This window comes from Trichechus manatus, unplaced genomic scaffold (genome assembly GCF_000243295.1).
Source record: "Trichechus manatus latirostris isolate Lorelei unplaced genomic scaffold, TriManLat1.0 scaffold00045, whole genome shotgun sequence".
NCBI lineage: Eukaryota > Metazoa > Chordata > Mammalia > Sirenia > Trichechidae > Trichechus > Trichechus manatus.
In genome coordinates, this window is record NW_004443981.1 from 6,219,137 (window position 1) to 6,232,719 (window position 13,583).

The 13,583-nt window shown below is 39.4% G+C and overlaps 1 protein-coding gene across 2 annotated transcripts in view; it reads left to right on the plus strand.

The window, feature by feature from the left end:
* UNC79 (unc-79 homolog, NALCN channel complex subunit) overlaps positions 1 to 13,583 on the plus strand; it is a 242,971-nt gene that overhangs the window by 190,269 nt on the left and 39,119 nt on the right. For both annotated transcript variants that reach the window (XM_023731755.1, XM_004376690.2), the window contains 6 exons: positions 2,653 to 2,691; positions 5,605 to 5,717; positions 5,806 to 5,891; positions 6,698 to 6,871; positions 9,115 to 9,183; positions 12,775 to 12,885. In XM_023731755.1, coding sequence (XP_023587523.1) covers positions 2,653 to 2,691; positions 5,605 to 5,717; positions 5,806 to 5,891; positions 6,698 to 6,871; positions 9,115 to 9,183; positions 12,775 to 12,885 — 592 coding nt within the window. The remainder of the gene's footprint in view (positions 1 to 2,652; positions 2,692 to 5,604; positions 5,718 to 5,805; positions 5,892 to 6,697; positions 6,872 to 9,114; positions 9,184 to 12,774; positions 12,886 to 13,583) is intronic.

Consider the following 13,583-nt stretch of genomic DNA (forward strand, 5'->3'; position numbering starts at 1 on the left):
AACCATTGTCATAGGGCAACATTTGTAGTAACTGTTAAATGAGAAACTATTTTGTTCTGTAAGCCTTCATCTTAAGTGAGAATAACAGCACAACTGGAAGAGAGTAGTTGATGTCACTGAACTGTGCATGTAGAAATTTTTGAAATGGTGTATCTTCGGCTATGTATATTTTCACCAAAAAAAAAAAATGTCAAGAAGGGAGAGGGTTGACATGTTGTGGGGTTGTTAACCAATGTCATAAAACACTATGTGTACTCCTGTTTCATAAGAAACTATTTGTTCTGTAAGCCTTCACCTGAAGTACAATAAAAAAACAAACAAAAACAAACAAACAAAAAAAACCTGCATTATGCAGATGACACAAGTTTGCTTGCTGAAAGTGAAGAGGACTTGAAGCACTTACTGACGAAGATCAAAGACCACAACCTTCAGAATGGATTACACCTCAACATAAGAAAAGAAAAATCCTCACAACTGGAAGCAACACCGTTATAAACAAAGACAAGAGTGAAGTTGTCAAGGATTTCATTTTACTTGGATCCACAATCAACGCCCATGGAAGCAGCAGTCAAGAAACCAAACAACGTATTACATTGGGCAAACTACTGCAAAAGACCTCTTTAAAGTGTTAAAAAGCAAAAATATCACCTCGAGGACTAGGGTGCACCTGACTCAGGCCATGGTATTTTTAATCACCTCATTTGCATACAAAAGCTGGACAGTGAATAAGGAAGACTGAAAAAGAATTGATGCATTTGAATTATAGTGTCGGCAAAGAATATTGAATATACCGTGGACTGCCAGAAGAAGGAACAAATCTGTCTTGGAAAAAGTACAGCCAGAATGCTCCTTAGAAGCAAAGATGATGAGACTTCATCTCACATACTTTGGATGTGTTATCAGGAGGGACCAGTCTCTTGAGAAGGACATCATGCTTGGTAAAGTAGAGGGTCACTGAAAAAGAAGAAGACTCTCAACAAGAGGGATTGAAACAGTGGCTGCAACGATGGGCTCAGACATAGCAACAAATGTGAGGATGGTGCAGGACTTGGCAGTGTTTCGTTCTGTTGTACACAGGGTCACTATGAGTCAGAACTGACTTGAGGGTACCTAACAACAACACCACCAGCAAGCAATCAGTTTTGGCAGTCACCTGAATCATGGCTTCCTTGCATGCCTCAAGGAAGAAAAGGAAGAATTTCACCTCGAAGAGTGGATGAGTTAATGTGGGTTTACGACCACTTTGTTTATTTATGCTAGTCACGGCTACAAAACCCATTCCCAAAGGTGTTTTACAGCTCAGCATATCCCCTTTGTTTACCACCTAAGCCTTTCCGCTTGGGATTCGATACTTCACTCTCTACTTAAACCCCCCCAAAAAAACCCAAACAGATTGCCATGGAGTTGATTCGACTCATATCAACCCTATAGGACAGATTAGAACTGCCCCAAGGCTGTAATCTTTATGAAAGCAGACTGCCACATCTTTCTCCCACTAAGCAGCTGGGGGTGGGGGGAGCGTTGAATCACCGATCTTTCTGTTAGCAGCCTAGCGCTTAGCTTAACCACTGCACCATCAGGGCACCCTCACTCTCTATTTAGATCCTTCTTAAAATTACACCATATCGTTTTCTAGGTATAAAATGATATTTGCTGCACCCTAATTATGGTTTATTTCATTTCCCAATGTTTTTCTGGAAACCCTGCTGGCGTAGTGGTTAAGAGTTAGGCTGCTAACCAAAAGGTCGGCAGTTCGAATCCACCACGTGCTCCTTAGAAACCCTATGGGACAGTTCTTTGTCCTGTAGGGTCACTATGAGTCAGAATCGACTTGATGGCAACAGATTTGTTTTTTTGTTTTTTTAATGTTTATTTATTTGTTATAGTGTCATTAGCAGGACAGGGCCCCATAACCAAAGCAAATGGGAATGGTGTCTCTATTGCTGGACCCTCTATTCCTCTCCATCCAGGTTCTTGGCTTGACTCACTCTTGTAGCCTTAAGAAAGTAAATAAATTTGCAGCATTCTCCTTATTTGTTTCTTTAATATTGTACTTACCAAGACACGTTCTTCTAATTTTACAGTAATTCACCTTCTGCATGATACCTGATAGAATATTTCCAAGCATATATAACCATATACTTATTCTTTGTAAAGATTAATGTTATATATTGATTTCTTAACTTAGGACATTTCTCTTCTCAATATAAATAGATTTCTCATCATTATCAACCCAACACTTAGCCGGCAGATACCTGTTGCCTATTTTACTGTATTATAGAGACTTTTACAGTTTATGATTTGTTTGTAGTTAGATTTCAGAGGTTGTATAACAAAGACATGATTTTGAGTTGAGTTAATATGGGAATGAAGTGGATCAAATGTCTAACCTTGCTGCAGAGGCCATTTTGTAGATTAGCCTGGTGATAGAAAACCAGCTTATCTTCATGCTAAGTGGAAATGGAAATTTCTGATGTGGTGCAGAAAGTAGGTTTCAGGGACTGACTGCCAACTGGGCCCTCAGTCCCTGGTCAAGGGAATTATACCTGGCTCTCCATTTAACCCTGAGCCTCAGCAGTTCCTAGCCGAGTACTCATGCATTTCCTCGTGAAAACCCAAGATATTCTTGTGACTGTTTACCTTATTTCCTAGGTTGGCGTCCAGCACTACTTTTTCTAATCAAGCAGAAAGGTAAGGTCCTAAACTGAGCCCAAACCTCACCTTCTATTTGTCCCCTATGTGTGTTCATTCTACTTCTAAAGCACTGGCGTGTACACCGTGGAAGGAACATCCTTAGGTTCCAGACCCAGCTCTAGTTCTGTTTATATGAAGAAAAAGAGACGTCACAGAGAGCAGTAGTTGTTCATTTTCTGTTCGTGCCTTGATTCATTTACTCAGTCAACAAATAATTTTAAGTCCACCATGTGCCAGGCACTGTGCTAGATACTAAGGACACAATTAAGGACAAAATTGACATGATTCCTACCTTCATGGAGGGGCAAGCACAAGTAAGATATTCACACAAATTTATAATTGTCAACTGAGTTCTGTGAAGAAAATATACAGCGTGCTATGAGACCTGTATGACTTTCATTCATTCAGCAGGCATCTGTTGACTACTGGACATGATGGTTGTTAACAAATGGCAAATCCTGACTCTCGTGAAACTCTCATTCTAGTTGAGGAAGCAGACAATAAGCAAATTAACAAACAATTGGACAATTTAGTTTAATATCATTTGTTGTTAAATGCTCTGAAGAATAACAAAGCAGAGACAGGGGATAGAGAGTGACTGGAGGTGGTGTTTTAGATGCAATGATCAGAGAAGGCCTCTCTGAGGAAGCGATGTTTGAATAAAGCGAGGGAGTGACCCATGCAGCGATTTATGGAAAGAACATTCCAGGCAGAGGGAACAGGAAAGGCAAAGGCTTTAAGTCAGGAACATGCCTTGTATACTTGAGGAACAAGACCAGTGTGGCGAGTCAGACGTAAGTGTACTTTCCCTCATATACTTCAGCATTGACTTAAGTTCAGTTTTTGTTTATAGTTTTTCCTTTTGATGCAAAATCTACATACAAAGAAGTACACAAATCTTAAGTGTGCATTCACTGAGTTGTGACAAATCCATTCATCTGTATAATCCAAAGCCTTGTCAAGATATGGGACACTACCATTACCCGCAGAAAGTTTCTTCTTGTGCTTTCCCAGACAACCTCCTCTCCCACTGAGGCAAGCATTGTTGTGATTTTTTTCTACCATCGATTAATTTTACCTGTTCTAGAGCTTCATATAAATGGAATCTTAGAGTTTCATATAAATGGAATCATACTGTATGTACTCTTTTGTGTAGGGTTTCTTTTACTCAACATAATATTTTCGAGATTCATTCATGTTGCATATATCAGTAGTTCGTTTCTGTTCTAGAGCTTTCTAGAGCTGAGTAGTATCCCATAGTTTGTTTATTTTCCTATGGATGGACATCAGGGTTGTTTCTAGATTTGATCTATTATAAATAAAGCTGCTACAGACATTCTTATACAAATCTTCTTGTAAACAAATTTTTGTATTTCTTTTGTCTAAGGTAGAGTTGTTTGTCTAAGAATCCTTTGCCAACTTTCAAGTCATGAAGATATTCTCCAATTTTCCTGTAGCTGATTTATGGCTTTAGCATTTTTATTTAGGTCTGTGATCCATCTCAAATTAATTTTTATATGTAATGTGAGGTAGAGGTTGGACTCCTTTTTATCCATGTGGATATGCTATTATTTCAGCCCCATTTAAAAAAAATAAAGACGACTTCCCCTTCCCCATTGGATCACCTTGGTTCTGTTGAAAATCAAATAACCACATAAGCCTAAGCTCCTTATATTGGTCCATTGATCTATTTGTGATCCTTACACTGACACCACACTGTCTTGATTACTGTAGCTTTATTGTAAGTCTTGAAGTCAGGTAGTGTGACTTCCTTCATCTTTTTCAAGATTTCTTCCATATAAATTTTAGAATAAGCGTCTTGATTTTGACCAAAACAAAAAAGCCTGCTGGAATTGCATTGAAACTATAAATCAGTCGACGTCTTAAAAATATTGAGTCTTCTAATTTATGAACAGTTCTCTCAGTAATGTGTTGTAGTTTTCAGTATAGAAGTCTGCCCATCTTTTGTTAAATTTATTCCCAAGAATTTTATGTGGTGTGTTTTTTTAAAATAATACTTTATTGTGTCTTCGGTGAAGGTTTAGACAGCAGTTAAGGTTCCCATTCAACAATTTCTACACAAATTGTTCAGTGACATTGGTTACATTCTTCACAATGTGTGAACATTCTCATTATTTCCGTTCTAGTTGTTCTATTTCCATTAATCTAGTTTCTCTGTCCCCTTACCTTCTCATCTTTGTTTTAAAGCAGTTGTTGACCATTTGGTCTCATATAGATGATTTTTTAAAGGAGCACAGTACTCATGGGCGATAAATTCTTTCTTTGTGAGCCAACCTGTTATTTAGCTAAAAGGTGACCTCAGGGGCTAGTTTTAATTCAAGGTTTAAAAAGTATCTCTGGACAATAGTCTTGGGGCGTCCTCCAGTCTCAACTGGTCCAGTAAGTCTCGATTTTTTTAAGAATTTGATGTTCTGTTCCACGTTTTTATCCCATTCTATCAGGTTCCTATCCTTTACAAGTGCCAGTTTAGATGCTCCAAGAAAACTTCCCAGGTCTCCTAGTAAGAATGAACATCTTCTTCCTCAGAATAGCTCTCTCTCTCTTAACCAAAGACACTCTTCTAGGAGGATCTTGCTAATAACCACTGTACTGGGTTCTAGTCTTGACTGTCTCTACCATTCTCTAGACATGTGGACTTAGCAGGTCACTTTTTCTGTCTGGGACTGGAATAAGTCTGGACGTCTCTGGCACTTCATGGTTCTCTCTTTCTAAAAACTTACTGTTTATGAAGATTAGTTATAACTAGACTATTTCATCTTGCAGTTGAAAATGACAGTGAGATATTCTGTAAGAGGATTAGTATATAAATGTCTAAACTCTAAAAAACTGTACGAGCAAATGATTGTTGGCTCATGATTCCTTGTCTTTTTTCTGCCTGTTAAACTCCAGCATGATGGTTCCTGGCAATGCAGCGGGGGTGGCCAAGCAGTTCCTGCGCTGTATCTTCCATCAACTTGCACCCAATGGCATCTTCCCGCAGCTGTTCCAGAGCACCATCAAAGGTAAGTCATCTATGGAGGATCCAAACACTGCAGACTTGGCTAGTCATCGAAACCTCAGCACTACTAAATCTGACCGTTGACTTTCCAGATGGGACTTTTTTACGGACCTTAGCCACATCCCTGATGGACTTCAACGAGTTGAGCTCTATCGCTGCACTCAGTCAGCTCTTAGAGGTAGGTTTGCTAGTGACGCTCTAAGCCCCGGCTGCGTTTGAGGTCCATGTTTCTTTTAGTCTCTCTGTGTAATACTGCAGAGGAAGAAATTCAGAATCATTTAATTAAAAAATTGCCAAAGCATTGAAAAGTGTCAGTTGGACATTACTGTTCCAAAACAATGGACTAAAACATCCGAGTGATCATGAAGATGGCACAGGACTGGACAACGTTTCCTTCTGTTATACATAAGGTCTCAACAGCAGCTAACAACAACACTATTTATTTAAAGCTGAATGCTTTTGACTAAGTGGTGGGAGCCAGACACCAAGCTCTCACCTCCACAGAACCGGTTGACTTTTGAAACTTGGTGTTGTGGGTAGAGGAGATTGGATTCCAGTCTCCACCTCACAGCTGGTTAGTGAGCTTGGGGGCTTGCTGATTGCAACAGGGAACTTGCTGCTCCTATAGGCCTTAGTCCCAGTCTTTGGCCTGCGGAGTTCTTTCCAGCAAGCATCTTATTCATCCTTGTGTCTTCTTAGGACCTAGCCATGCCAACAGTAGTTGTTAGAAGATGCTTCTTACTTCTTGCTCACATTTTACTTTTCTCACTGAGCCAAACATCACTACTTTCTCCCCGTAAGTTTGTCTGAACTTGTCAGTTTTTGTCTGTATCCCTCCTGCCTGTTACAATGGTTGGCCTATAGTAGGCACTCAATACATGCTTATGGTGTGAACATGTGAGTTTTAAACTGATCTTCACCAAGTAGCTGTATGAATTCCCATGCTGTTTCAGCAGTTGATTGCCTATGCTTTTGTGTTTTTAGGGTCTAAATAACAAAAAGAATTTACCAGCAGGGGGTGCTATGATACGCTGTTTGGAAAACATTGCTACCTTCATGGAAGCTTTGCCCATGGATTCTCCTAGCAGCCTCTGGACTACAATCAGCAACCAGTTTCAGACATTCTTTGCCAAGCTGCCTTGTGTTTTACCTCTGAAGGTAAGATGGGACCAGGATTTCATCTGATACTTTTCCTATTTTTTACAGATACTTTTAAAAGTTTTAAGGCATTCCACTGGGACCATTTGCTTACGGAGAACAACGCAAGACGCAGGGTCTTGGGTGTTTTAATGTATTACAAGGGGCTATAAGACATCTCTGTCAGCCTGAGTGGAGAGAACTATTTAGATTGTTTTCTCCAATTGTTGCAGAATAACAGCAATGTGCAGTGAGCAGTTTTGGCTCAGTTACTGCATATACGTCCAGTTGATTAAAACAAAGGTCAGAAAGACATTAGTAGATTGTGTTTACCTAGAAATTTTCCTCATGTGGATATTACTTACATAAATAAATGGTTCTGTCTAAAAGGAGCCCAGACATAGAATGTAAAGTATCCGTTTTAGAGAATTATCTGACGGGAAATGATTGCTTGTGTGTTTGCGAATAAAGAACTTGTAAGACCAAGGTGATATTTCTGGTTGACTGCTTATCCCCTTACCATCTCTCATGCTGTGATTCCTGTCCGCACACAAGTCTGAGTAGCTGAGTAAATCCAAGCAAGGAGGAATAGTGCTTTGAAACCATTTATGTATATCTCTACCGTACACACACATATGGGCCATCAAGTACACACATTTTAAGGTGGCACGTGGAGCCTCTCTTGGACCAGAGAGCCATCCAGGGCCATTCATTGCTAAAGAGACACACACTCCAAGAGAAGGAGTGGGGTAGGCGGGGCAAGTCCAAATGCCAGAGTTGAAATATTTAACTTGAACACTGACCAATTGGAAAGGTTGCCAGCTGTAAACAACTGGTAAGCCTAAAATTGCATGACAGTCAGCCCTGCCTATAGGGACCCTGCATGCCAGGTTAATGAGTGGAGTGAGATGAGATAAAAATGGGAATTGAGACCCTTGAGTACTGGAAAGCACCATTCTCTTCCAAAGAGGTCAGCTGCCACTCCGCCCCAGCTAATTGTTATGAGGGATTGCAGGCTTGGTGTTGTCAGATCTTCCCACTTCTTTTCAAGGTGAAATTTCTTGATTTTAAAAACACTACAGGGGCCTGATGGGCAGAGGGTTTCAGCCCCTAGTTTAGAGTAAAGTAAAAGTCACATCAACTCCTTTGGGTGTTGAGCAGATCAAACAGACCAGTGATTCCTTTAGTAGGTACTTGTAAAATATGTGGACTTTCAGAATGTATGTAAGAATTTGGCCTGCTAGGCGACATCTGGGATCTGGGCACTGCCTCTAATATCTTCTGCACCCTCCCCCCCTTTTTTTAATCTCTGGGAAAAAATACTAAGCTACTGAAAAACTTCTTGTAGTTTCTCATCAATTTAGAGAAGTGGTCCTCACACTTTAATTTGCATCAGTATCCCCAGAAGGGCTTGGTAAAACACCTATTACTGGATCCTACCCCCAGTTCTTCATTTAGTAGGGATGGGTGGAGCCTGAGAAATTGCATTTCTAACAATTTTTCAGGTAGGTTGGATGCTTGGAGAACCATTGGCTTAGTTTGTGTCATCTTAAAGAGGTTAGTGTCATACCCAGCTGCAGAGATTTAGCTGTATCTTAAATTATTGTGAGATTTAAAAAATGTTAAATAACGTAATTGTTTATTCTTGCTGTAACGTTTTCTCCCAATCCCACAGAATTCAATTTTAAAAATGCATTTTGATATGGAATCTTACCAGAATAGATTTGTGAGGCATGATTTTCTATTGTAGAAATTTTATTGCTTTTTCTCAGGTTTTTGTCACATCTTTTAGTAGTAGAGAAAGGGCAAATGAAACTAGTTCCTTTGTGGACTAATAAGTCTAATGGTATTAAACAGATCTAAGTAGTTTTTTAATTTTTCCCCCAACATGGCCTTTCACAAATTAGTGTACCTCTTTAGAGTTGCACATAGTTAATATCTAACTATTCATCTGTCAGTCCATCTATTCATTCAATTATCTATTCAGTTCTCTGTTTGGTTTAATTTATATTTATCTTTGAGAAATAGCATAGGAGCTGTGTTTAACTATTTAATTAATTAACATTGTTTAATTATGCAATTAATAGTTTAATTATTTTTAACCCAAGACTAATTTTTTTCAACATGAATAAATGGCATAGGACAGCTGTAGAGAGGCAGTTATGTTTCAGGTTTTTTTCCTGAAGATATGCTGAAAGGATATATTTCAAGCAAAAGATGTGTTAAGAAAGGTACTGACCTACTTTTCTTATATTTGTTTACAGTGTTCTTTAGATTCCAGTTTGAGAATTATGATTTGCCTCTTGAAGATACCTACTACGAATGCCACAAGGGTATGTATGTTTCAGAAAAAAATAACCAATTGGTTATTCAATTATTATTTAACCTAAGAAGACAGGCACGTAGCAGTACTGAAGACGTAGTTATTGCATACTGAACGCTGCACTTGCAGCCTCTTTTCCGCTCCTGGTGCTAGGTCAGCATCTAGTATGAAGAAGTCTAGAACATCACAATATCATTTTTTAATAATAAGTCTTCCCAGTCCTTAAAAAAATAGGAGCCCTGATGGCGCAATGGGTAAGTGCTCCACTGCTAATTGAAAGGTCGGCAGTTCAAACCCACCTAGTGGCTCTGTGGGAGAAAAGACCCGGTGATCTGCTGCCATGAAGATTATAGCCTAGGAAACCCTGTGGGGCAATTCTTCTCTGTTCTGTAGGGTCACCATGAGTCGGAATCCACTCAGCAGCACACTGCAACAAGAACAACACTTCCTAGTCCTGAGCCATGGCCACCAATCCATCCTTTATACTACTGACAAGGTGATCCTCCTAAGCTTAGATGTCACCGTGATAATTCCTTACTGGAAAATCTTTGCTAACTCTTCATTTTTTTCATGATAATGTCCAAATTCCTTAATATGGCACAAAGGAGATACTGCACAACAGCCTACTTTCCAGTTTAATCTTTAGCTACCTTGTCCTGTTTTCATGCCTCTGCACTTTTACAATTATCATCACTGTCATCATCAAAAACAACCACCGCCATTTGTTGAGCACTTACCATATGGCAGGCATTGTGCTAAGTGCTTTACATATATAATCTCATTTAATTTCATAGCTCCTTGCCTTCGCTTGGAAATCCTGGTGGTGTAGTGGTTAAGAGCTAAAGCTGCTAACCAAAAGGTCGGCAGTTCGAATCCACCAAGCACTCTTTGGAAACCCTATGGGGCAGTTCTACTCCGTCCTATAGGGTCACTATGAGTCGGAATCGACTCGACCGCAACGGGTTTGGTTTTGGTTTTTTGCCTTTGCTTAGGCCATTTGCTTTGCCTGAAATGCTTTATACCCTTGTCTGTGTGGTGGACTTCTCATTCTTCAAGATCCTATTTAAATAAAAATGCTCATATCCTCTGAGGCAACTTCCTTCTGTAGCAGACCTCACAATACTCGGTAGAGATCTCTGTATTAGCTATTGTACTGAAGTCTCCCCAGTGGGACTGTGAGCTTTATGAAGTCCAGCACTGTGTTTTATTCACCTTGGTTTTTCTGGTGTTTCTGGGCTACATTATATGCAGTGGTGCAATAGTTTGTAAATACTAGTTAATATACTAACAAGCCTCGTCTCCTGCAACTGTTCCCTTGACTGTGCTTTCATAGACTCATGGAGTATTTATAGTGGAAAGTTGCTTAGAGATCATTTGGCCCAACCTGCTCATTTGCAGATAAGGAAACAGGCTCAGAGAAATAAAGTGTCTTGGCCAAGGTCACATAGCTGGCTGGTAGAAGATTTGAGACTTCATCATAGGTCCTTTGATTTCAAGTTCCTTGTTTTTTCTTTGTATCACATTTTCCCAGCACTATGCTTTCAAAAACCCATTGCTGTTGAGTTGATTCCAACTCATAGCGAACCTACAAGACAGGCCAGAACTTCCCCATAGAGTTTCCAAGGCTGTAATCTTTACTGAAGCAGACTGCCACATCTTTCTCCCGCGGAGCAGCTGGTAGGTTCAAACTGCCGACCTTTCAGTTAGCAGCTGAGCACTTAACCACTGCACCACCAGGGTGCCTCATCACCATTCTGCTCTGCTAGATATAGGAGTAAGTTTTTATATAGGCTTGAATTCAGGTTTCTCTTTTTAAACAATAAGAATGCATTATATAGGAATTTGAGACATATTCCAGCCCCCATTGTCTATGTTTCAAGGCAACAATATTTATACATAGCAAAGAACACGAATCAAAGAATTTTTTTAAGATCTTCTATATGGAAAACACTACATGGGTTTCTGTAGAGGATACAAACAAATTAAAGACATAATTTCTATCCTCAAGAGCAAGTAACATGTAACAAATTCATTTGGTATCAGTAAGGAAAAAGAACCTAAAAAATGCTCATATCTTTTGATTTATTCATTTCTTTTTTGGGAATCTATTCTAAGGAAGAAAATGAAAATGCAAATATCATGCAAAAATATATTTACTAGGATGTCATTTACAATAACATTTGACTTACTTTTGTGGCCGTTAAAATGGATGATTATAAAGAATTTAACTGACATTGGAAAATTCTTATGTTAAGTAATAAAAATATATAGAACTATATGTGTGTCAGATTTCAGCTAAGTAAACTGGTATGTATAGAAACAGAGAAATATATCAAAAAGTTATTACTAGGTGGTGATATGGGTGACTTTTACTTCCTCTCCTTTTCTACGTTTCCTAAGTTTGCACATTGAGCTAGTATTACTTTTATGATCCAGTCAGTAAGGACTAAAGAGGTTGAGAAGTAGTGGGAGTCATGGCATGGAAGTCCTTCAAGAGCCCAGTTAAAATCCTTTCTTTTCCACAAAGCAATTCTACCTCTGGAAAAAAGCCCTGGAACTTGAGTTTGAATTCCATTCAATAGCTGTATGGCCTTAGGCAGGTTCCTTAATTTGCCTACTTAATCACCTCATCTGCAGAATAGGGATGCTAAATTTTCAGAGGGTCAGTCTTGAAAACGATAGCTAACGCTGATGGAGAGTGGTGAACTTTTGCCAAGTGCTCTACATACATTATCTCCTTTAATTTTTGCAACAACCCTAATGAGATGGAAGTCCTTATTGTCCCCATTTTACAGAGGAGACAACTAAGTTGCAGAGAGATTAAACCATTTGTTCAAGATCACAAAGAGCAAGAGTTTGAACCCATGTGTGTCTGATTCTACAGCTTGTGTCATTAACCATTATAGCATGTTTTCTCCCCAGGATAGTGATAAATTTAAATAAGATAAATTATATGAAAGCATCTAGTTCTGCCTGACATTTAGTAGGTGCTCAGTGAGTGTTTTTATATAATTTACAAAAGCATAAGGAACTAAAACTGACTCTGGTGGGATTCTGATGGGGAAGCCAAGACTGAAAACGGCTACCTGATAAAGACTAGCAGGAGGATGGGCTATGATCAGAGTTTTAAGCTAATAGTACTTTGGTACTTACACACAGGGTAGTTTGCACTACTTAACAGAGACAAGAGGCTTATAGAGGATCTAGATCTGATAAACCCATGTAGATGGTTAAAGGTTCTGAGAAATGGAGTGGAAGATCCTAATGCAAACCTCACAGAATCTTGATTGTTTGAGGGGTGGTCATATGGATGGGGTGAAGTTAGGTAGGTTTGTTAATGATGCCACATGGAAGAATGGGTTTCCCTCCCTCCCCTGAGCTATAAAATGATTAAATCACGCTCTTCGAGCCATTGATTGAAGACGCAGCTCTGTTCTTGTTAGACCCACAGAGTTGCTTCACTAGCCTTCTGGCAACAGCTCTTAAGTGAAAAAGATGATCGTATTTGTTAAAGTAGTATCAGACCATTAATACTTCTATTTATTTATTTTTTATGGAAGGAGCCAGCAACTGATTTTATTTAACCCCAATCTCATTTCAGAGTTTGTTGGAACCATTCTCGAAACTGCTCAGCTTTGTGATTCAGAATGCCGTCTTCACGCTGGCTTACCTGGTGGAGCTGTGCGGCTTGTGCTACCGAGCTTTCACGAAGGTGAGGTCGCGTCTGTGTGTGTTCCCGTGACACCGAAAACTGAAATATATTCGTTCCAATCAATGTCAAATCCCTGTTGAGTTACTTGCTTCAATAGAGCTGAAAAATGAGTAATTCTACTGAGATCTTACAAATGTCATTGGAAGAAAGTTCTTTACCCATACATACACACGCTATGTCTAAAACACGTAAATTTAGAGAATTGAGGGTCATGTGGATGAAGGGTTTAGAAGGGAAGAGGTATTTTGAATGAAATGAGATGATGGTCGAAATGACCTCTTAAGATCCTTTTCAAGTTCACCATGTCACGATTAGTGGGCCAGCCATCACTACATACCATTTTTATACCCAAATTAGAAAAATATCGGCTCGTCATTTATAAAAGCCTGTGGAGAGCTCCTTAATTCTCTTCATTTGTCTGTCTCCCCGGTTCTGGGCTCTTGGCCTCTGAGATTGTAATCGCATCTTTTGTCATCTTGCCTTAATAATGTTTTCTCTATTGCATTATCTTTAGCACCCCCTGCCCCACTACTGAGAAACTGGAAAAGTACTGCTTGCCCAGTGGCTATAGCAGCATTGTCAGAGCTGGTAGACACTGTCCTCATGGAAAAGCAGAAGGCAGGACAAACTGGGAGCATTTCTGTCCTTAAGAACAATGTGCAAATGTTACCTTCCTCTTTCTAAATTTTCCAAGTTTG